Source organism: Myxocyprinus asiaticus, chromosome 26 (genome assembly GCF_019703515.2).
Source record: "Myxocyprinus asiaticus isolate MX2 ecotype Aquarium Trade chromosome 26, UBuf_Myxa_2, whole genome shotgun sequence".
Classification (NCBI taxonomy): Eukaryota; Metazoa; Chordata; class Actinopteri; order Cypriniformes; family Catostomidae; genus Myxocyprinus; species Myxocyprinus asiaticus.
Window position 1 is genome coordinate 40,291,419 of NC_059369.1, and position 24,351 is coordinate 40,315,769.

Genomic DNA, 24,351 nt, shown 5'->3' on the forward strand with positions numbered 1-24,351 from the left:
ATGTTAGTTAATATGGCATGTTACTAGCAGTGTAGTTCTCATAAACCATCATCCAATTTGGCTATCTATAGCTCGACTACCAAGGACATGAGTTTGATTCCCACATTTTCACATTTATACCAGGAATTCACTGTAAGTCGCTTTAGATCAAAGCATCTGTCAAATGCATAAGTGTAAATGAAATGTGAATGAAGTCCTGACTACAACCCCAAATTCAAGCTCTGTTACTCCACTTACTCAGCTGTAAAATATGCTGTGATTGATGCATGAATTACACGCTAGTTCTTGGAGACTTACCCGCTTTACAAGCAAAACCAGAATCACCATATTCTAGTGCTACTGCAGAGAAATCACTCAGCTTATCAGACTCACAATGGCTGCAGTTACACCCACTTATTCACATATGGACACAAAGAGGGGATATCTGTCTATTATGTTCTATCTCCTTATGTTCTCTTTGATTTTATTCAGTTTCTCTCTTGGTTTCCAACCCTTAGGAGATGGGTTTTGGTGTAATGATTTGGTCTCTGTTGCTTTTCATACTACACTCATATTAAACTATAAGGCCTGGTGATTTTAAGGGAAATCAGATTACAGTATATTCTGCTCCATATTAAGATATGGGTGTATGCTTGGTTTTTTTGTTTTATTGTCATTTATTTAAAACATGTGCTTCAGTTCATTCAGGTATTTGATTTCAGGGAGGTTCAATTATGTGGTTTCTTTAATAGGGTCATATCACAAGAAATAAAAAGTTTGTTCATTCATTGAGATAAAAAAGTTCATTGTACTATTAAAAACATAGTGTGACTTTCAGAACTCAAAACTTCCTTCCCAGTCAAAATGTACCATTTATTGAAAACAAGTTGTAATAATGGCTCGTTGTGAACGTTTGCCACCATGATGAAGCAGAGGAACCAAACTCATGTAGAATAAAACACCGTTTTATATATCTCATATGAGTGGACATCATTTTAAACACCTGTCAAAAGTATTAATCATACATCTAGGTGTGTACCTTCTTTCTGTGGGGTGGCAGATTCTTCATCCAAGGCCTCTTTCTCGGCATTGCAGTGGAAGCCCTTCTTCTTCAATAGGTTGCAGATGAAAATCCCCAGCAGTCCCATCACACAGAAGATAGGCACCAGTGCAAACACAGCATACTCAGTGCTCTTCTCCTCTGGACCGTGAATGCTGGTGGAGTTTGCACTTCCCACTCCGGACATGCTGGGGGTGCTCTTACCAACGTTACGTTTGCGGCGGCTGTATGGCTCTGTAGAATAACCACACATGACATAATTAGGCTGAGTTCCATTTCAAATTTGTATCCCCTTCCCTCGCAAACTTCACTCCGTCTTATGGACTCCGATGTTCGTCATTGCTTACGTTGCGCGAGTGTCCACTACTGGCGGAAGATGTACAATGGGTTTAACTGAAACACCCTAAACACTTGATCACTTGGAGCATGTTGAAGGCTTTTTGTGAAATTATTTAGTGATTTTTGCACCTGAGAAAACATTGTTTTTGGAGATTGATTTCAGAGGCTTATGTATAAATCTCGTATGTTTAAGTTTTTTTTTTCATTAGAATGAATTGTTAGAAAGGATTAATCAAGATTTACACAAATGAAAATGTTAACATAACAATGAACACATACACTGTGTGATAAATAGTTTAAGGTAGCTACAAATATTATGCTGTTAAGTCTCAATGTAACTTTTCTAAACTGCTTAACTGACCTAACTTCACCTCCATCAAACATTAGAGTTGTGTGGGGGTGGGGTTTATAAAGTGCAATCTGCTGTCATGTCACAATCGAGTTGCACTGTGAGATATGGAGCTGCCTGAAGTACAGTAGGCTCGCTCCCCCAGTCAAAATCAAGGGGTTGAAGGTCTGTCAACAAAAACTTCCCTTGCTCACTTAACGAAGTGGAACGGACTTAAAAATTGGCAGTGGGGATTCCCCCGAGGGGAAGCGCTTAGGGGAGTGAGCGAGTGGATGTTAAATGTGAAGTGGAACGCAACCTTAGTTGTGTTTCCTAAGGCAAGCATCACTATTACTATTGCTCACAGTAAGAGTTTGGTTTTTTACAAAAAAGAACATGAATATTCTCATTTTTTTCTTAAACCATTAACATTTATAGCTAGAAACTTTCACATGAACTTCTTCTTATTATCCTAAGAACGTTCTACATTTTCTTTCTTAAGAAGATTTTTGTGAATTCGGCCTTTGAAAATCATAGAAAGACTTCGGGGTGGGCCCTTTTTAAATTGGGCCAGTAAGCAACCACCTACCATCACCCTGACAACCAATCACAACAACCTAGCATGGTGCTTGGTGAGCTTTGCATCGCTAATATTTTCTTCAGAAAGAGTAAAAATCAAGCTGCTTATTATAATGTCTGATTACCTTTTTCATATACCATGATATTTACATGGTACTCCAAGTTACTTAAAAAAAATACTATGCTATGACCGTGGTACAGCGACCAAAAATATTGTACTTTTTCATAATTGTTTTTATAGCTGAATGACCAAAACTAAGCAAACAGTTGGGTCTGGCATCCACTTTCCCAGTCCGTTATGGAAATTTCACATGATATTGATTTAGAACGCTTATAAACACTTACTCCTGATGCAGGCATGGAGGGTGGAGGTCTTCCATGTAGCAGCAGGGTGAAACCTGAAAAATATGTCAGTTTTGGAAACTTTTATACTATGACAAACAAATTTGTTGTGGCACCATGTGTTTGTTTAACTGGTATCAGAAGGACAAATCATAAACGTGTAATGGGTATATTCACTCCAGAGTATTTGTACATGGACGATAAATATTTTCTGTTCTTTACCCAGGAAGACATCCTCCACACATGGTGTCAGAATGTGAGGTCGGTGCGGTGAGGATCCAGCGGTTGAGTTCTCTGCAGGAGGTATGTGGGCGGCACGGCTTAGTGTCAGGGGCATCTGAGAAGCTGCCTGCTGGGCAAATCCGGCATGATTCAGTCACACCGGGACCCTCAGCTTTCCCACAAGCCTTAAAAAATACACCACTCGAATTATGTGATCACAAACTTTATGAAAGTATGAAGTGTTATTTTTCTTAAACAGTAGTGTCAATTTCTTGAAAGGGGAGGGAAATGCACTTTAGAGAGGATCAATAAAATAACCTAATTTTGAAATTTCATAAAAGGGTAAATATCACAAAACCAGTCAAAATATGTTCGGGACATTAGAGAAAGAAGAGAAAGTAATGACCAATTATATTTTGTTTTTGCTTTCCCCAAATCCTTATTACTGTAATGCAAAAGAACATAATGATTTATTATTCAAATTGTAACATTTTTAAATTGTCCTGACTTAAATTAAGTTTATAAATGTGCTTAATTGTTATGAGAGTAAAGTAAAAAAAAAATCTTAATAGTCTTAAAAATATTTAAACAATATAAAACAACACTATTAAAACATTTTATTACACGGCTCTCTGGAATACTTGATTCTGATTGGTCAATAGCGCCATCTAGTGGTCTGATATTGCTCAGTAACAACCGCACCTCCACATATCAGACAGGTCATCCGGGTTTTGCGACCCATCGTGATCACTGTGCGATCTCTACAAGTAAGCTAATCAAATAATTTAAATTCAAATCAATGTTTCATGTGCATTTATTTATTTGGCAAGTAGTTTTGTAGTAAGACGCATAATAAGCAGTCAGACAGTCATAAATTCAGCTGTTCAGCGATTTATTTCTTCTCACTTATTTACATAATTTCAATGTAAATCAACATTTTATGTTCATGTATTTATTTAATTGGTTAGAAGCCATGTAATATGTGGGATAATGTACAGTCAGCCAGTTGTTATCTCAAAATAAACCCCTTCAGGCTGACACAGGAGTCCTCCGTTTCGCGTCAGGGTCCTGTTCACCCTGTTGGGGGTTTATTTTGTGATAACTGACTGACTGTACATTATCCCTTACAAAAAACAGTATTAATTAACTAATTAATTAATATTTATAATAATTTTTTTTGTTACATTTTTTCTTTTAATATTGGGGAGAAATGTGACGTGAGTTTTACCTACAAAAATGTTTGGGATTTGGTTTTCAAGTTCACAAAAGAACCCATAGAAATCTTTACGTGCATAAATACAATAAAGCAACACCTCTTTATATTATTTGGTGTATTATTTCCAATGTACAGTACTGTGCAAAAGTTTTAGGCACATAAGATGTTTCACAAAAGCATTTGTTTTAAGATGGTTATTTATATCTTCAACTTTAGTGTGTCAATAGGAAAAATACATTTTAGACTCCCAAACATTACATTTGCAAATAGAAAAGATTAGAAGAACAGGGTGCTCTGCAACAGATGTCATGGCCCCCACAAAGCCCCCCACTGAACATCAAGTCAGTCTGAGATTACATAAAGAGACAGACGCAATTGAGACAGCCTAAATAGATAGAAGAACTGTGGTGAATTCTCCAAGAAGCTTGGAACATCCTATCTGCCAACAACCAAGAAAAACTGTGTCCAGGTGTACCTAGGAGAATTGGTGTTGTTTTAAAGGCAAAGGTGGTCACGCCGAATATTGATTTAGCTCTTTTATGTTTACTGGACTTTGTAAGATGTTAATTGATAAATGAAAACTATTTATGGCATTATTTTTGAAGACATCCTCACTATGCAACATTTTTCACAAGAGCATAAAACTTTTGCACAGTACTGTATGACCAAACGGGAATGATTCATTTGTATAAAAGCAAAACGTTGGATGTACTGGAACCAGGAGGTGCTTTCTGGAGTGTGATTGAATGCAGCGAGTTTTGCTTTGTTTGAGTGTTGGGGGACTGTTTTGTCTCACCATGGTAGGCTCCTTTCCCGCTGGACAGAGCGGACACACACAGCCCTCGTCCCACTGACACTGCGCCACTACTGTACCCCATAACTCCAGCAGCTACAGAGAGACACAAACATGATCATTATTATAAAAGATATACAAATATACAAGCCATTTATTTGTTAAGCTAGAAAGCGACAAAGCTGTTTGAGTGCTTAGAAGGTTGGAAAGTGTTCTTTGTCCCTGAAAACATGTCATCTCAAGAGGCAAATATGTGAAGTGTTGTGTTGTAGAGTAAAGAGGTGTAGAGTGGATATTACGGTGTAAAGTAGTACATTATTGTACAGTGTACTGCACTACAATATAGGATATGAAAGTCCAATATATTACAGTACAGTATAGGATAGTGCAGTATAGTACAGTTACAGTACAATATAGGATGGTGCAGTATATTACAGTATAGTATAGTACAGTATAGGAGAGTGCATTATAGTACAGTATACTGCACTGCAGTATAGAACAGTATTGTATAGGATAGTGCAGTAAAGTATAATAAGTAATAGTATAAGATAGTTCAGTAGTGTAGTATACTGCACTGCAGTATAGGATGGTGCAAAATAGTACAGTATAACGCAGTACAGTATTGTAAAGTGCAGAATAGTACAGTATAGTTCAATACAGTGTAGAACAATATAGCATATTATAGTGTAGAGTCTTATACTATAGGATAATGCAGTATAATATCAAATAGGGCAGAATAGTACAGTGTTCTGCACTGCAATAAAGTTCAGTACAATATAGTACAGTATAGTATAATGTCGTTTAAGACAGTACAGAGCATTACAGGTCAGTATAGTATAATATAGTGTGAGTAAAGTATGAGTATATAGATGGTTTTCCAAGGAGAGAATCCTCACTTTATTGTCCATCATCAATTCATCACTGACTACTTAACACTTATCTGTGGTACAGATAGAGAGTGTGTGTGAGGATGTGCTGGAGAAAGAGATTCTTAAATGAACAGTGTTGTGTTATCGAGCATACTTACGATGAGACAGACAGGAGCTGAGCAGTAAAGGTGGTTCTTCATCGTCTTCAAGATGTTCTTCTATACTCATGAAATCTGAAAAAAAATGTAAGAGGCACTCAGTGACACATACAACAAATATAACAACATAACATTATAATCAATGATAAATAGCACTTAGACTGAAGCTCTCTTCTGACGGCCACTGTTGTGGCTTTGTATGTGTGTAAAAATAAACTGCTAAGCTAAAGTGGGCTGTGGTTTTTGGGTAGCTTTGCTTGTCTTGGCCTACTTTTAGCCAAAACATGCCCAGTCAGGCCAGAACCCACTAACTAGATCCACTGGAGCAAAAGAGTAAATGAACTGATTCTCTGAAGGGTAGGTCATAGAGTTCTGCAGTAGCATCATTCTTTATAGATGCTCATACACAAACATACTCTAAATCAAAGCGATCAACAGAAGAAAGTCATTCGGTTTCTTAAAGTAAATGACAGACTTTCCATTATTGGGCGAACCATTCCTTTAAGGACTAAATTACAACTGTTGACCAATACAAAAGCTTATGTCTTATGGACTTATGTCCATATTTCCACTTTGAAGTATTGTACGATAACTACCGCCTTGCTACAACTTTGCATAATACAGCTGCACAAACTTAAAGACAAACTGAAACAAAGAAATCTTGAGCTAAGAAGGATAACCAGACACCTGCAATGCCTTGATCTTGTCGCCGAGACAACAGAAAAGACAGTACTAACACACAGGTGCTAACTGATACTTCCACACTTACCCCAGCGTGCTGTTAATCTCTGTTGCCCTGGTAACAGATGCTCTGCTCAATATGGCAACCCTCGCTAAGAGTAACACTGTACCTGTCTTCATAATGCTCTCATTATTTATACTGCCACTCAAAACCACGGCTCTCCCACAACATGAGACAGGCCCCTCCTCCTCTACCACAGTCCTCCAATCATGTGAGCCTTACCCGTGATTTACATTAAGGTTTAAAGGCTGTATTTTGGTTTGTCGAAGAATTTGTTGTAGAGTCTTTTTTTTTTTTTTTTTTTTTTTTAAGTAAATCTTTTCTAAACTCAACTGAATGGATAAAAAAAAATAAAGACTAGAAACATCAAAAACATGAATGAATGTATAAACACAATAATTAAGCTCAGACAACATGTGTCTGTCTGCAATTCTTTCACGTTTCTTCTATTTTTTTGAAATCAGCAAATGTTTTCAGTACCATGCAGTCAGGCTCTTCAAACCCTTAAGAAAATGGGTGACAAAAATAAGAACGGATACATTACATACAATTAGGCTTGGGTATTGATACAGATTTCCCAATTCAATTAGGTTACGATTCACAAGCTCTTGGTTCGATTTCAATTCGATTCAATATCGATTCATATGGGTTTATTTCAGTTATAATGTCCCTTTTGCTTACATACAGTATAAAACAAATTATCTCCCAGCTAATGCTGTTAATTATACAGGGGACCTTTTAACTAGGTACATTAGGAAAATATTAATTTTAATAATTACATTGTATTACTTTTTCATCATTTTGTTCACATTTTGGCTTTTTAAAAATGAACAAATAAATGTATTCAATCCATAAATAAGATATTATATTTCATATATTATTTTTGTTACATATTTATTGTTAAATTGCATAATTTGAACTATTTACAAGTATTTGCACTGATTTGTTGAACACATGCTAAAACCAGTACTGTCTCTTTAACAAAAAAAACGGCATTTCTGTAAACAGCGCATGTTAACTAGAGAGGACTCGAATGGCTGTGCGATGCATGATTAGAATTAAATGTTTTTTGCAGTTGTTTTTGATCAACAACTCACTGTAAAGAACAGAAAGGGTATTAAAAGAGACAGTATTCAATGATAAATGGGTTGCGCGGATCTCGTCCTTGAACACACATTACACGGAACAACTTTTACTCTCAACACGCTGTGAAAGGATCTCGCTGCTGAACACTTCACAACTAAACTACACAAATACTGGTGAAATGAAAACATTTACCAGCCAGTTGCCAAATATTTTCTCTTGAGTCGCATAGCGTGAAATTTGGTTGCAAATGCAAGTGATTCCCTCTCATTGTAGTAGAGGGTTGCACACTGAGTGAAAGACTGATCTTGGGATTTAAGAATCAATATCAAGATATCGTTCAAATGAAGATTGTGATTAATCGGAAAAACAATATTTTTACCCACCACTACATACAAAATAACAACTTACAATACAGTAATGTACAGTAGGGTTAGGGTCAGGATAACAAAAGATGTTTATCCAAGAACATGTAATACTTGGAAAAGTCACTGCGATCTTCACAAACCAATTAATTCTCATTAAAGCTACACTATGTAAGATTTATTATTTTTTTGTTAGAAATGAACAAAAAAATAATTAATGAGCAAGCACACCGACACTCCATCTTCCAAACCATGTTTTTGCCTTACCCCGATTCACAATGGTAGGCCTAAAATAATGATTTATATTTTAGAGCTGTTGGGATGGATTTGGCAGGAAACTGCATATTTCTGTCATTCGTCCGAGCGTGTTTACGTCATGTCCGCAAATAAAGAAAAGAAGGTCCAGCTATACAGTGCATGTGCGTGATAGGTGTGGTAGTAGTAGTTTGAAGCTGAAAGCTTGTAGCCACAACAAATAAGCGACACTGACCATGGATCATTCAAAAAGGCAATCCTCTGGGGAATCACCCATTTTCAAAATAAAGAAACCTCAAACTGAGAAGAGTCTGCAAGCAAAAAGGGAAAGCGACAGAGCCCATAATAATAAAACACGAAACAACATCGGCTTGGCTTTTTCAGAGGTGGCAACAACTCCGACATCTTAAAGGATTTAAAACCAACCGAGAGATGGCTTTTTCTTGCTTGACAGGTAAGATATTTTATTGGACCTATAATTCGCCAGGTAGTTCTCTAATGGGGGCATTTTATTATGGATTATGGTACTGCAGTGCTTTCAATTTCATTTTCAAGGAAGGCCAATGGAAAAAAAATTACTTTATGCTGGTAACAATGCCAAAATCTAAACCAGTTACTAACTTGGTCTGTTTGACTGCTAGCTAAGTTAGCAGTAGTAATTTCCACCATTTGCACCGTTTCCACCATTTGACTTTCTCTGATATGACTAGAAATCGTTTCCTAATGTCATCGTTGCCTAACTTTTCTAAGGTTATTTATTTTAAAACAATTGTTTTCAATAAATCAAAACAACAGCGGAGGATATGCTGCTTACCTGCACTGTAAAAAAAATCCCAGGATTTGACAAGGTTTTTGTCATGATTCACTGTTATTTTGCCTTGTGTTTTGCCTGTCATCTGTTTCCCCCGGACTACACTTCCCATAATTCTCTGCCCTCATCACTGCTAGCTGTTCCCTATTGTTCTCACCTGTGTTTCATTTCCTCATTTACCCCTGTGTATATAATGCCCTGATTTCTACCCAGTCTTTGTGAGTTGTTGTGTTTTCTCCTGTTCATGTATCGGTTCCTATCATGGATGTAATGTTTGTTTTATTTCCTAGTTCTGCCTTGTTCCAGTGTTTACCGTGTTTTTGTACTTTGCTTTATTTTCTATTAAACTTTAGCTTTGTCTAGATCCAGCTCTCGTGACTTCCTTCCAAACGTTACAGAACAACTCACCACAAAATGGATCTAGTGGCATACTTCGTGCAACTGAGCCAGGCGGACTTATCGATAAGGGAATACTCCCATTTCTTCAGCACTGTAGCCTGCCACACAGGATTTGATGATTCCACCCTAAATCCATATACCAGATCGGACTCACAGCTTGCCAGTGGTGGGAATTGCCAGAGATCAGAGATTACACGTGGGAGGAATACGTGAAGCTAATATTAGAAACTCTCGCTTCAGAGGATCCTCCTCTCTCTATTCCGATTCCAGCTTCTGAGCCTTCCATGCCCAAGACCACTCCACACCATATTACAGTCAAATCTGAGTCTGCTCCACGCCATGTCACAGCCATGCCTCAGTCTGCTCCGTGCCTTTTCACAGCCATGCCACAGTCGGCTCCATGCCTTGTCACAGTCAAGTCTGAGTCTGCTCCACACCATGTCATGGCCACGTCTGAGTCTGCTCCACGCAATGTCATGGCCACCTCTGAGTCTGCTCCACGCCATGTCACAGCCAAGCCTTCTGTGACTCCTTGCTCCAAGACTCCCGTGGCTCCTGTCTCGAAGCCTTCCATGGCCCCTGTCTCCAAGTTGAATGATCCTGCACTGATGTCAGTGCGTAGGGCCATGAAGACCCTTCCTCACAAATTGTCAGTGCCCACGCCTGCCACGGCCAATGCCCACGCCTGCCACGGCCAACGCCACGCCTGCCACGGCCAATGCCCACACCTGCCACGGCAAGCGGCCACATCTGCCACGGCCAATGCCCACACCTGCCACGGCCAACGAGCTGGAAGCCTCGTCCGTCCCAGAGCCTGCGTTGCCAACCTCGTCAGTCCCAGAACCAGTGTTGCCAGCCTCGTCCGTCCCAGAGCCAGCATTGCCAACTTCGGCCGTCCGGAGGAGGAGGAGGAGAAGAAAGGCTTCTACTCTCAAGTCTCTGCCAGTGTTCATGACCACAGAGGTCATTCCTGAGTCTCTGCCCATGCCCATGACCACAGAGGTCATTCCCGAGGCTCTGCCAGTGTGCACGACCACAGCGGTCGTTCCCGAGTCTCTTCCCATTTTCGCGCCCACGGAGGTCGTTTCCCAGTCATCCAGGAATCTTTGTATCGAGCCTGCCACGGCTAAGCCTTCCACGGCTTCGCCCCTCGAGCCTGCCATGGCTCCACCTTCCACGGCTTCACCCCTCGAGCCTGCCACAGCTCCGCCTTCCATGGCTTTGCCCCTCGAGCCTGCCATGACTAAGCCTTCCACGGCTTCGCCCCTCGAGCCTGCCATGGCTCCACCTTCCACGGCTTCGCCCCTCGAGCCTGCAACAGCTCCGCCTTCCATGGCTTTGCCCCTCGAGCCTGCCACGGCTAAGCCTTCCACGGCTCCACCTTCCACGGCTTCGCCCCTCGAGCCTGCCACAGCTCCGCCTTCCATGGCTTTGCCCCTCGAGCCTGCCATGGCTCTGCCTTCCACGGCTTCACCCCTCGAGCCTGCCACAGCTGTGCCTTCCACGGCTTCACCCCTCGAGCCTGCCACGGCTTCGCCCCTCGAGCCTGCCATGGCTCTGCCTTCCACGGCTTCGCCCCTCGAGCCTGCCATGGCTCCGCCTGCCACGGCTTCGCCCCTCGAGCCTCCTACGGCTCCGCCTTCCATGGCTCCGCCCTCAGAGTCTTCCACGGCTCCAGTCTCTAGTCTGTGGCCACTTCCCAGGCCTCCTGACCCTATCTCGTCCCTGTGGTCACCACCCAGGCCTCCTGACCCTGTTTCAGCCCTGTGGCCGCCAACTAGACCTCCTGATCCAGTCCCTACCCTACCTGAGGTGGTCTTCTGGGTCCCCTGGCTGTCCGCCTGATCTGCCCTGGTCTCCCATGTGAGCATGGGCAGAGACTCGGGAACGACTTCTGTGGTATTTAGAACCCTTTTGGATGGGACCTTATCTTATTTATTTCTAATTAATTTTCTCTCAGTTAATGCAACTGTGTCTAAGAATACGAGATATTGTACTGTGATGTATGGAGAAAATTAGTCAATTTAGTGGTTGACTTTATGTTGGACCATGATGTATAGTCAATTCTATATGATGCATTTGAAAGTAATAAAATAGTATCATTTTAAATTAATAATGAGGGAGGGATATTTGCAAATGCTTGTCTATGATATGATGGTTTTATCTCTTCGTGAACTTTCAGAAACAAATTGTCAACCAGACACACATGGAAACCAACACTCAGCATACAAATCTCAACTAAGGTGACAATTAACAAACAATATAGATAAAATAATACAGAGGATCATAGTGATTCTTCAACACAGTACTGCTAGATTAGCCAAAAGTTACATAGTGTAGCTTTAATTAAGCCCTGGTAAATTGAATTAATACTAATTGAATGTTGGATCAAAGCTGCTCTTCCAGAGCAGAAAAATCCAAGTCTGGATTTAAGGGGATTCAAATGAAGAAGCGAAAATGAAGAAGCTGTCTGATCAAACATCATATCATTGAAGCTTTGAGTTTCGACTCAACAAGACAACACAGTACTCAACCCAACTCAGATCAAACATCTCAGACAGAAACTCAACATTGATTCTTCCTGAATAAGGGCAGACTCACCCACATCTGGCAGAGAACAACTTAACTCAAGACTAGTTAAATGACAATTTTTGGAAAAATCACCCATTTTATGTAGCATCATGCAAATAAATGAGCGCAACAAACAAATTAGTTTACAGTTTTGGCAAAGACCGTTATGTTGCCCTTCTTGTCAAATGACAGGGCTCTCGGGAGAAATGTTCACTAGCAGTAAATATAGAACTTTCAAGAAAAGTCCAGGAACCCCCATCTCCACCCACCTCAGCCGCCCACCATTAAACCACCAGCCAGAAATGTCTCGTCCTTCACATTTTAGCGGTAGTAGTGAGATCATCTGCCAGTCGGACATGCATCACGCCTGGTTAAATTTAGCTCCTTCATTAAAAAGCTATAAAGCTTGAATGAACAGTAATTACAGTTCTTGGAGCTCTTGCATCTCCGTACTGTCCAGTTTCCCATTTTGTGGCTTTGGAAGTGCATGAAAAACCATATAAAGTCAATAAAACAACAACAAACATAAAACAATTACCTAGAATTATCCATTTTCAGAACTGTCATGATACAAATTGTAAACGATGAAGGGGTTGCCCTGAGCTGACTTTTGGAAGCATTGCATTTTGCAGCTAAAGTCCTTGCCAGCATCATGCTCTTGCTCTAGGCGAACTCAAACAGAAGGCTCTAGACCGGAACCAAGCCTTAAAGTCATTCATACAAGACAAAGCAAGCATTCGTTTGAATTTACATTTAGGCATTTAGCAGACACTTTTATCCAAAGCGACTTACAACTGAGTAACATAGCTGAAGCTATTAATCCTAAGGAGGCAGTAATAAGTAAAGTGCTGTAATAAGAAGTTACAAACTGCTCAGAGTAGCACAAGTGGAGAGGAAGGTGAGAGACAGTGGTAAAAGAATGGACAAATAATTTTTTTAAGAAGAAAGAAGACAAGAAGAAAGTTATTGCATTAGAAAGATTTGGCCAAGTGCTCACGAAAGAAATGCATCTTAAGATGTTTCTTGAAGGTGGCTAGAGAATTGGCTGCTCGGGTGGAGTTTGGAAAGTCATTCCACCAGCAACTGAAGAGAAAGTCCGGGAAAGTGATTTTGTGCCTCTGTGAAATACTACCACGTCCACAAAGCACAGTTCACCTGCTGATAGTAAGCTTCTAGAGGGCACACAGACCTGAAGTAGCGAGTGTAGATGGGGGGGATCGAAGCCAAGCATGCATCAACGCCTTGAACTAGATGCGAGCAACCACTGGCAACCAGTGCATTTTGACTGCCAAAGAGAGGCATAACGTGAGCTCTCTTGGGCTCGTTGAAGTCCAACCTTGCCACCACATTCTGTATCAATTTCAGAGGTTTGAGCATTCGCCACCATTACAAGTCTTCAAACTAGAAACCACAGTCTAGCCATTGGCTGATTGAAACGTTTTTGTTAACCTCTCAGAAGTTTCAATTAGGTTAGTTGAGATTCCACATCAAAATCAAGATAGTCAGTCAACAAATGTAATCCAAAATAGGATACTTTTTGCAGACCGATAAATGTTCAACCACAACAGGAAACCCTTTTGCTACCCTGACATCTAACCTCATCCAAGTTATAAGTCTCAGAGGAATGATGCTGCTGGTTGTACATGCCACAAGTGGTCTTGAGGGAAGTTGGCTTAGGTGTTACAGCTTTGAGCCGGAGTTGGACACCAAAGAGCTTAATACTAAGGTAAGGGACTTTCAAATAACCCTTACCCCAAGTGTGAGCAATAGTAATAGTGATGCTACGTAAAAGAGTTTAAGACAAGTGAGCTTGTTTTGTATCTCTGATTCACACAAGTTCAAAGTTTCAATGTTGACAGCATCGTAACAGCACGTGTCACTTCCTGTTCTTGCTCTGAAACTCTTCACCACCACTGTTTTTCTTGAAATCCCAAGCAGCCTGATGATGCTGACAAATATAGCATGTGATTTTAATAGCAAGACACTTTCATTTCACTGCACTCATTGCTACTTCCTTCATAAAAGAGAACTCACCATGGTTGGAATTCAGCTGCTTATAGCATGTTTTGATAAATATCCTGCATGTTTCAAGCTACTTGCAAGCCACATGCTGTGATACAGTGACAACCACACTGCCTCTGTTATTCAACAATTACAACCATCATGCGAAACCTCATCAGACAGAGACGAAAGCAGATTTTACTCATCTATATTTGACTGAAAGTCTTTCATATTTCTTATGGCGAAACGTGCATCTAGAACTAAAATAGTACACTAACGGGGGAAACCAAGGGAGTATGGACTACCGTGACCATACTGGGTCTACTCTGCTTTTTGCTGAAATGTGAATGAAATCGATTTGCTGTCAACTCAAAGATTCACACCTCTAACACTGAAGATACTTAAATATCCTTTTAAATATATAGCTAGCCTATCCGGCTGAAAAAAAAAAAACAAGACAAAAACACAATTTATACCTGCCTAAGATGGTTGGCAGGTCTTAGCTAGTTTAAGCTAGTCTCCTACCCTGGCCAACCTGGAAAATGTCTGAAATCCCTCTAAAACCTTAAAACAGACCAGTGATTCAGATATTCAAAGGGGGCAATATCATTTTAAATATGTAACTACGCTGCTAAAAGAAACAACTTAAATCAGCCTAAGGTGGTATGCTGGTCTTAGCCAGTTTAAGCTGGTCTTACTGGTCCTCCAGGCTGGTCGACATGAAAACTGCCCAAAACCCCACTAAAACCAACAAAACACACCAGAGATTCACACCACCAACGTTGAAGCAATTTAGACGGCCAAACTCATTAAAATATATAACTAACTTCCAAGCTAACTACCACCCTTCAACCAGTCTAAGGTGGTTTACTGGTCTTAGCTGGTTTAAAATGGTTTATCTGTTCAGCCAGTTGGACTCCCAGCCTGGCCAAGCTGTAAAGTGTCCAAAATTCTTCTAAAACCATCAATGCAGACCAGCCTTACCAGTTTGACCAGGTTGTGTGACCAGCTAACCACCAGGGAACTAACAAAAACTGGGAAAAACACTAACCCAGGAGAGCAGTAAATTATGTTTATGTGAAATCAGTAAGAATGACTTAACATTTAAATAGCACTTTTTTTTCAGAGTCAAATAAAAGGTAGAGGTAAATAAGGTGTTGTTGTTTGTTTTGAAGTGTCTCACTTTCCTGTTTTTGACCTTTTGCTGTTAAAAGACTAGTTCTGAGATATGAAAACAGGATTATGTGCCATGTGCATCATTCTGCTGTGGTTTCTGCTGGAGAAAAAAACTATTATTGTATGAGATAATCCATTTGCCTGTCCAAAGTAAGGCCCTTGATGTCATACCTAAAATAACAGTGACCGTGCCAATAGATACAAGTTGCTATTATATGCTGAATGTAGCTCATATAAGATTGAACCATTCACAACATAAATATAGCTGAGGTTGTCTCCATTAAATACATAATTGTCTCATAAGTATTAGGATGTGTCTATGTTTAAATTTGTTTGTTGTTTACTTGTCTACTCTTGTTTGCAGTTTTCCATGAAGTATTTTACTCTAGTAAACACAAGCTGGGCAGAGAATGTAAAATGACATTGTCAGACAGAGCCTCATTGGTGTAGGATTCCACTTGTTTGATTGATGGGGTGACATTACTGCCTAGAAGGCAACAGAGATCTGCTAAATCTGTAACTATAGAAGAAACTTCATACTTTTATGGTGTTTTTTTTTTCAATTTTGGAGCTTGACAGCCCCTGGTAACTATGAATTGTCATTATTTAAAAACCCTTACCCTGAGTATAAGCAATATGCAGTTGTAAACACCACTAGTTATAGTTATCTTCTAAACCTCATAGATACATCTAAAATCCCCATATAGAGAGCTTACTGTGCCTCATGCTAGATGCGTTCATGCAGCAGTTACTGTACATTTACTTTTGCACTACCGCACACATCGCCACAAAGACCAACATAAAGGGTGACTTGCTATTAAGGAAGTGATGACACAGCACTTGGTGTCGGAGCCACATTTGGTTTGGGCCTCAGAGTCTTTCAGCGTGTCATTAGAGGGCATAGACAGACATGTGACAGGAATTTACCCCCGCACTATCAGATGGACGGGCCACATGACCTAGTCTGGCACACTCCACAATGTCCTGCATCCATTAATTAGCACCGGGCAGCACAGGTAATCCTAAAGCAAATACGAATTACAAATTCAACAAGATACAGAGTCAGACAGTGGGTGACCAACCAAAGGCAAAGTTTGTAACCTTCTTCATTTGAGACATTTAGCTTGATCAGAAGAATTTGATAACCAACTTGCATAGCAAGACTTGCTTCCTTTGTCAAGGCATACACATTCTCCGATCAGAAGCCTCTACATCTAAACAACTTTCATCAGTGTCAGATTTTCGTTCGTTTTTCCAAAATCGAGGCCTCCTCGTTGACGTTGGGCTTGCATATGGGTGCATTTAACATTCCTGCTCTCACCGGCCTGGGAAGGTAGAATTCCCCCATGGGAACAGGGATTGTTCCATTCTCCCATTAAAAAAGCATTGCCATACAGTTTTTTTTCTGACTGAAATAATGAGATTGTGTCCCCCTAGGTTACTCTCCATTCCCTTAGTTTTCCAGCAGTCTTACAAATTCAGCAACGGCCTGTTTGCATTTTACAGTCCAAGCCTATCTCCAGGTTATTTTGCAGATCAAGCTGTGAGAATCTCAGCTCAACATAAGGATTTCGTTAATATTTATTTGCAACAATGATGTCAGCTATGTTATAGGGTGATAACATACATTCCTCCTCTGTATGCTTTATTAGTGATTTTTGCTAAGGCAAACATCACTATTACTATTGCTTATACTCAGAGTTGAGGCAAGGGTATATTTCCCTTTTTCGCATTACCCTTACGTCTAGCACTGTAACGTGAGGAAGGAGGTCACGGGAGGCTGGATCTAGGTGTGGCGAAACATACTTTAATGAAATAGAGTACAGGATAATGGGTAAAACACAGAAACAAAGAAAACATCCACGGTGGGAAAACACAGGAAATACACGAGAGGTCAAAACACATAACAACTGACAAGGAATGAGCAAACAACAGGGCATTAAATACACAAAGACTAATGAGTGAATGGAACACAGGTGAGAACAATGGGGAACAGCTGAAAGTGATCAGGGCAGGGGATTATGGGAAGTGTAGTCTGGGTGGAACAGATGACAGAGGCAAAACACAGGGCAGACAACAGTGAATCGTAACATAGCCCCCCCTCTAATGGGTGGCTCCTGACGCCCAAGGAAGGCTGGTAAGGGTGGCAGGGCCAAGATGAAGCTGGAGACCAAAGAGACCAGATCAGATCAGGGGGACGGCCGAGAGACCAAGGAGACCAGAGCAGACCAGGCGGACGGCCGTGAGACCAGGGAGACCAGAGCAGATAAGGTGGACGGCCATGAGACCAGGGAGACCAGAGCAGATCAAGCGGATGGCCAAGTGACCAAGGGGACCAGGGCAGATCAGGCGGACAGCCTTGAGACCAAGGAGACCAGGGCAGATCAGGCGGATGACCAGGAGACTCAGAAGACCAGAGCAGATCAGGTGGACAGCCATGAGACCAGGGAGACCAGAGCAGATCAGGCGGATGGCCAGGGGACCCAGGAGAGCACCTCAGGGTAGGGACTGGATCAGAAGGCCTGGTTGGTGGCCACAGACTAGAGACAGGGTCAGGAGGCCTGGGAGGTGGCCACAGACTAGAGACAGGGTCAGAAGGCCTAGGAGGCGACCACAGACTAGAGACAGGGTTAGCAGGCCTGGTTGGCAGCCACAGGGCTGAAACAGGGTCAGGAGCCATGGAAGACTTGGAGGGTGGAGCCGTGGAAGACTCGGAGGGCGGAGCCATGGGAGGCTCAAGGGGTAGAGCCTTGGAAGGTGGAGCCGCGGGAGGCTCGAGGGGCGGAGCCGTTACAGGCAGAGCCGTGGGAGGCTCGAGGGGCAGAGCCATGGCAGGTGGAGCTGTGGGAGGCTTGAGGGGCAGAGCCGTGGCAGGCGGAGCCGTGGGAGGCTCGAGGGGTGGAGCTGTGGCAAACAGAGCCGTGGGAGGCCAGGGCAGATCAGGAGGACAGCCGTGAGACCAGGGAGACCAAAGCAGATCAGGTGGACGGCCATGAGACCAGGGAGACCAGAGCAGATCAGGCCAATGGCCAAGAGACCAAGGGGACCAGGGCAGATCAGGTGGACAGCCTTGAGACCAAGGAGACCAGGGCAGATCAGGCGGATGACCAGGAGTCTCAGAAGACCAGAGCAGATCAGGTGGACTGCCGTGAGACCAGGGAGACCAGAGCAGATCAGGTGGATGGCCGTGGGACGCTTGAGGGGCGACGCCGTGGGAGGCTCGAGAATAAGAGTCCTTGATGACTGGGAAACGACCTCTATGGTCGTGAACACTGGCAGCGACTCGTGAACGACCTCTATGGTCGTGAACATTGGCAGAGACTCGGGAAGGACCTCTGTGGTCGTGAACACTGGCAGCGACTCGTGAACGACCTCTGTGGTCGTGAACACTGGCAGAGACTCGGGAACGACCTCTTTGGTCATGAACACTGGCAGAGACTCGGGAACGACCTCTGTGGTCGTGAACACTGGCAGAGACTCGGGAATGACCTCTGTGGTCGTGAACATGGGCGGAGACACGGGAACGACCTCTGTGGTCACGGGCATGGGCAGAGACTCGGGAATGACCTCTGTGGTTGTGAACACTGGCAGAGACTCGGGAACAACCTCTGTGGTCGTGAACATGGGCAGAGACTCAGGAACGACCTCTGTGGTCACGGGCATGGGCAGAGACTCGGGAACGACCTCTGTGGTCACGGGCATGGGCAGAGACTCGGGAACAACCTCTGTGGTCACGGGCATGGGCAGAGACTCGGGAACAACCTCTGTGGTTGTGAACACTGGCAAAGACTCAGGAATGACCTCTGTGGTCGTAAGCATGGACAGAGACTTGGGAACGACCTCCATGGTCGTGTGCACAGGAAAAGACTTGGAAACGACCTCTGTGGTCGTGGGCATAGACTTGGAAGCATTTCTACTCCTCCTCCTCTTCCGGACGGCCAACGTAGGCAACACAGGCTCTGGGACGGATAAGGCTGGCAACGCTGGCTCTGGGACGGATGAGACTGGTAACGCTGGCTCTGGGACGGACGAGACTGGTAACGCTGGCTCTGGGACGGATGAGGCTGGCAACGCTGGCTCCGGGACAGACGAGGCTGGCAACGCTGGCTCTGGGACGATTGAGGCTTCTGGCTTGTTGGCCGTGGCAGGCGTGGCCGTTGGCTCGTTGGCCGTGGCAGGCGTGGGCATTGGCTCGTTGGCCGTGGCAGGCGGGGGCATTGGCTCGTTGGCTGTGGCAGGCGTGGGCACTGATAATTTGTGAGGAAGGGTTCTTGTGGCCCAACACACCGATATCAATGGCGGATCATTCAACTTGGAGACAGGGGCCGTGTGAGGCTTGGCTGTAACCTGGCGTGGAGCAGATTCAGAATTGACTGTTAAGTGACGTGGAGCAGACTCAGGCGTGGCTGTGATGTGGCGTGACTGTGACAGGGTACGGAGCAGATGGAGGCGTGGCTGTGACGTGGCGTGGAGCAAACTCAGACGTGGCTGTGACATGGCGTGGGGCAGACTCAGACGTGGCTGTGACATGGCGTGGGGCAGACTCAGCCGTGGAAGACTCGGAAGCCGGGATTGGGTTGAGAGAGAAGGATCCTCTGAAGCGAGTGTTTCCAATGTTAAACTCACGTATTCCTCCCAAGTGTAGTCTCCTGTCTCCGGCAAATCCCTCCACCTGTGAGCTAGGAGTCCGGTCCGGTAGATTGATTTCAGGTGGGAATCAGCAAAACCAGTGTGTCTGGCAATGGTACTAAAAAGATGTGAGTATTCACTGATGGGTAAGTTCACTCGGCTCAACCGAATAAAGTACACCGCTAGATCCATTTTGGTTTGTTCAGTTGTTCTGTAACATGAGGAAGGAGGTCACGGGAGGCTGGATCTAGGTGAAGCGAAACATACTTTAATAAAATAAACAAAGTACAGGATAATGGGTAAAACACAGGAACAAAGAAAACATCCACGGTGGGGAAACACAGGAAATACACTGGAGGTCAAAACACATAACAACTGACAAGGAATGAGCAAACAACAGGGCATTAAATACACAAAGACTAATGAGTGAATGGAACACAGGTGAGAACAATGGGGAACAGCTGAAAGTGATCAGAGCAGGGGATTATGGGAAGTGTAGTCCGGGTGGAACAGATGACAGAGGCAAAACACAGGGCAGACAACAGTGAATCGTAACAAGCGCATGGTCGAACACTCAAGCCGTACACTGTTTTGTCCATTATTTTCTAAGCGAACAGACTTACGATTTTGGTTTGGCAGACAATAAAACGGGACAAAAAAGTCCCATTAACTAGGGATTAATCAAGTACTCGTTCTGCACCAGCAAGTCGACTAATAAAAACACTACTTGAATATAGTAAAATGACTTTGTGAAATGCTAAAATGTTTCACAAATGATAAAAATGTGATAGACTTAGAGTTTATATATGTTCCTTACCCTAATGCCATCAGCACTGGTTTCTATGTAAGCTCCGGGTGAGTGCAAATGTTTTTGTTTTTTATTATTATTTGTCATATTTTTATGCATGTAAAAAAATTGTTTTTCCCCAAACCATAGTTTGAAATTAGCTTATTTTGAAACCTTTCTCAGAAACTTCTGTGAATAAAACAAAATATCAATGTCACGTACGTACTGTATGTATTTTAAACTTTTTAATTTATGAGTAATTTGTGAGTTAGAGTTATTCGACTACAAAATTACTCGATAATGCCCATCCCTACCATTAACTCTGAAGAAGGGACGAGACATTTTTAAAGGACCCGAATTTCATAGGCTGGGATTCAGTCCACATATTGTATGGAAATTTTAGTATAGCCCATAAAAAAAATCTTGATGGAAACACCGACGTGAATAAAATCTCCAACATTTGATGAGAAGAAATACATATAAACTGCAATGGAAACACATTTTTCGAAAATATCCCTATAGACTTTATCTAGGAATAGATGCCAAAGCTTATCACCAAAATGACTGGCAACAATTACCTCCAAGAAGTGTCTGAAACAGTATAGAAACATGACTAATGAGACTTGGACCAGAAAACAACCACCAAGCAAAAACACAGAATACCCTACTAGCAATCACCTAGCAGCGCACCAGCATTGTGGAGACAACTTTAGCCAAGTCCAACTCACATTCTCTTCAGAAAACGACTGTAGTTACTGTATGTAATGCTGAGAGCGCAGTAGTAAACGTATGTTTGTTTGCAGGGCTCGCACAGTCAGCAGAAACCACATGGAAACAGTCAATCCCTGCTGACCTGGGGTCATTGCAGTCCGTGTGTCAGCAGCGCCCAAACCACACAAAGGTCAATGCAAACACTGCAGCCAACACAGGTAGCCCGTCTGCACGCGAAAGAAGGTTTGTGTCTGGTAAAACCGTCCACCAAGTAATGCAGCTTTAGTTAAACCATTGATTTCTGCATTCAGCCGTGGCGGGATTGGATTTCGCCCAGACCACGTTTTCATCTAAATTTTAGCGGAGCGTGGCCAATGAAATTCCCACTTCAAAAGTCAGAATTGGTGCTCTCGCTCCAGTCTAGGTCAAGAAAGTGGCATGGGTAATTACATATAAGAGACCTAGCTAGGCCTTTCAGGGTTCCGGGCAAAGTCCGTTCTTGCTTGGACATCACACTTACAGAATTTGAAACACAACCAGATGTCTGCTTTCCATGAGGATGAGCAAATTAACTCTATCAAAACAAAATTATGCAAACATGTAAGAAATGCACAGACTACTATGCAAACAATGGATACCGCAACATTAAAAGTCAAATTCTACAATGGGAAATCATTTTTGTGTTTTATGAAAACATTGATTAAAAGATTGACTAATAAATGGATGGTTCACCCAAAAATGAATATTCTTTCATAATTTACAAAGCCCCTTATGACTCTCTTTCTTCTGTGGAACATAAAAGGAGAGAATGTTCAGTCTCATTTACAAGCTTTTTATCACACAGTTTTATGAGCCTAAAAGTTACTAGAGCATTGCTGGGCCCTCATAAAGCAGCGCTCAGGCAGGTAATGCCAAACACTTCAACAATATTCCAATTTTTTTCAAGCATAAGCATAAAACATGTTTAGAAAGCTTGAGAAAAAAGCTCTCAAACTACAAAGCCATGGCAATTAAGACTTGGTCTTTCTAAAAGTCCAGGCTCTGTGCCAACACTGCGTATCACTTTAATATGTATGGAGCCTTTTCAAACGATGTTAATTATTACGACAAAGGTGGCGTTTTGTAAATTAAAGACTTTTATCTCAGAATATTGGAATGCTGACATTTACTATGCCTATAGGCCTACATCTATTTTGTATCATATTTTATAACACAGTGTATCTGTTTATAGTGCAGGCTATTAATTATGCATCCAGTACAAAACATGAGTTTTCAAATGGTAAAAACCACAGCTGGTGCAGTGCGTGCCAAAGTCTGGTGCCAGGGTGTGTGTGCATGTATGTGTGTGCGAGTCTGCCAGTGGGCGACGCATTATTATGAAGTGTATTTAAACAAGATCGCTTCATTCTGCTAGTTACCTCAGTTCACTTGAACAGTTCAGAATCTCTGAATGATTTATTAAAGTGAAGTGGATGACAACATGACAAGTGGAAGAGTTAAATGCTGATCATATTACAAAAAACTGTGTAACATTGTTTTATAACATCAATAAATGCAGATCCTCATTCTATTGTCATGCATCAGATTTTACAGACACTCAGTGTCATTTGGTACACCGTATAATATGTATGACGCAGATATTAAAATGAGCTTTTCTAATAGATTTCTTAGCAGACTCAGGCCTTTTTATATAGTGTTTGAAAATCAGAGCTGATCGTAATTAAAAGAAAATGTAACACTTTATTCTAAATTTCATTACTGACATTAAATAATCTTAACAGATTACAAAAATATACAAAGGCGACCACAGTTTTTGCAAAAATATCAGCTACTATTACAGTACTAGTACTAATGTAAAATCATAATAAATAATAGGGGATCTTCAAATACTGAAAGTGTTCTGTATTTGATTCTTTTTGGATATAATTGATTTATTCTGCACTGAAAAATACCTAGTTACCACAGTTTAATTGTAGTAACAAAAACTGGACTACATTTACGCATTTGGCAGACGCTTTTATCCAAAGTGACTTACAGTGCCCTTATTACAGGGACAATCCCCCTTGAGCAACCTGGAGTTAAGTGCCTTGCTCAAGGACACAATGGTGGTGGCTGTGGGGATTGAACCAACAATCTTCTGCTTACCAGTTCAGTGCTTTAGTCCACTACACCACCACTCCATATAACAATGACATTTTGTCATTTGTAGGGCTTATGTACATTTAAAAATATAAATATATATATTACATTGTATTAATTAAAGTCTCATGACACTATACGTATTTGAATGTAAATTAATGTTTTTTTTTTTTTTTTTTTTTTTTGGCATTATAACAATGTAATAATGAAAGTGTTACCAGATTCGCTTATTGTCTTTGTAGAACTTTTACAATCCTAATAAATGCTAAATAAAGAGTGATTTATACATCATCTTGCGGCTCATTGTGTTCTACAGCCCGTAATAAACGTTATTAAAGTGTTATTATAATTTATACCTCAGTATGATGATGAGTTAGACATAAAACAAAACTCAACTCAACAGGACACGTTTCTTTTGTCTCCAGTTTGTAGTGTTACATTGTATTTCATTTGAGATATCAGCCGAACTGGTCATGTATCAAAATCTAAACACCAAAATATAAAACTCAACAGATGATATTCACACTTTGTATCCATCATATAAGATACTGTGAATATACAGCGAAAATGACGCATCCGCACTGCTGACACGCGCAGGCAACGGTCCTACATTCACACGTAGAGAATAAAGTTTGTATCTTACCTGTTTTTACAGTGAAATCATAATAGTGCTATAATCATGGTCTGACTGATGTGATCTATAATTAGACAAAGAAAGAGAGAGAGAGAGAGAGAGAGAGAGAGAGAGAGAGAAGCCGGCGAAGAACCGCAAAGATGAGTTGTGTGCCATCCAAAAT

At 41.8% G+C, this 24,351-nt stretch overlaps 1 protein-coding gene across 1 annotated transcript in view; it reads right to left on the reverse strand.

Annotated features, from left to right (window-relative positions):
- The window catches only part of LOC127416919 (tumor necrosis factor receptor superfamily member 19L-like), a 44,943-nt gene extending 20,592 nt beyond the window's left edge, over positions 1–24,351 (reverse strand). The window contains exons 1-6 of the mRNA XM_051656520.1: positions 24,198–24,351; positions 5,886–5,960; positions 4,862–4,954; positions 2,850–3,034; positions 2,631–2,683; positions 1,019–1,273 (exon numbers count right to left, since the gene is read on the reverse strand). Coding sequence (XP_051512480.1) covers positions 1,019–1,273; positions 2,631–2,683; positions 2,850–3,034; positions 4,862–4,954; positions 5,886–5,927 — 628 coding nt within the window. The 5' untranslated portion in view covers positions 5,928–5,960; positions 24,198–24,351. The remainder of the gene's footprint in view (positions 1–1,018; positions 1,274–2,630; positions 2,684–2,849; positions 3,035–4,861; positions 4,955–5,885; positions 5,961–24,197) is intronic.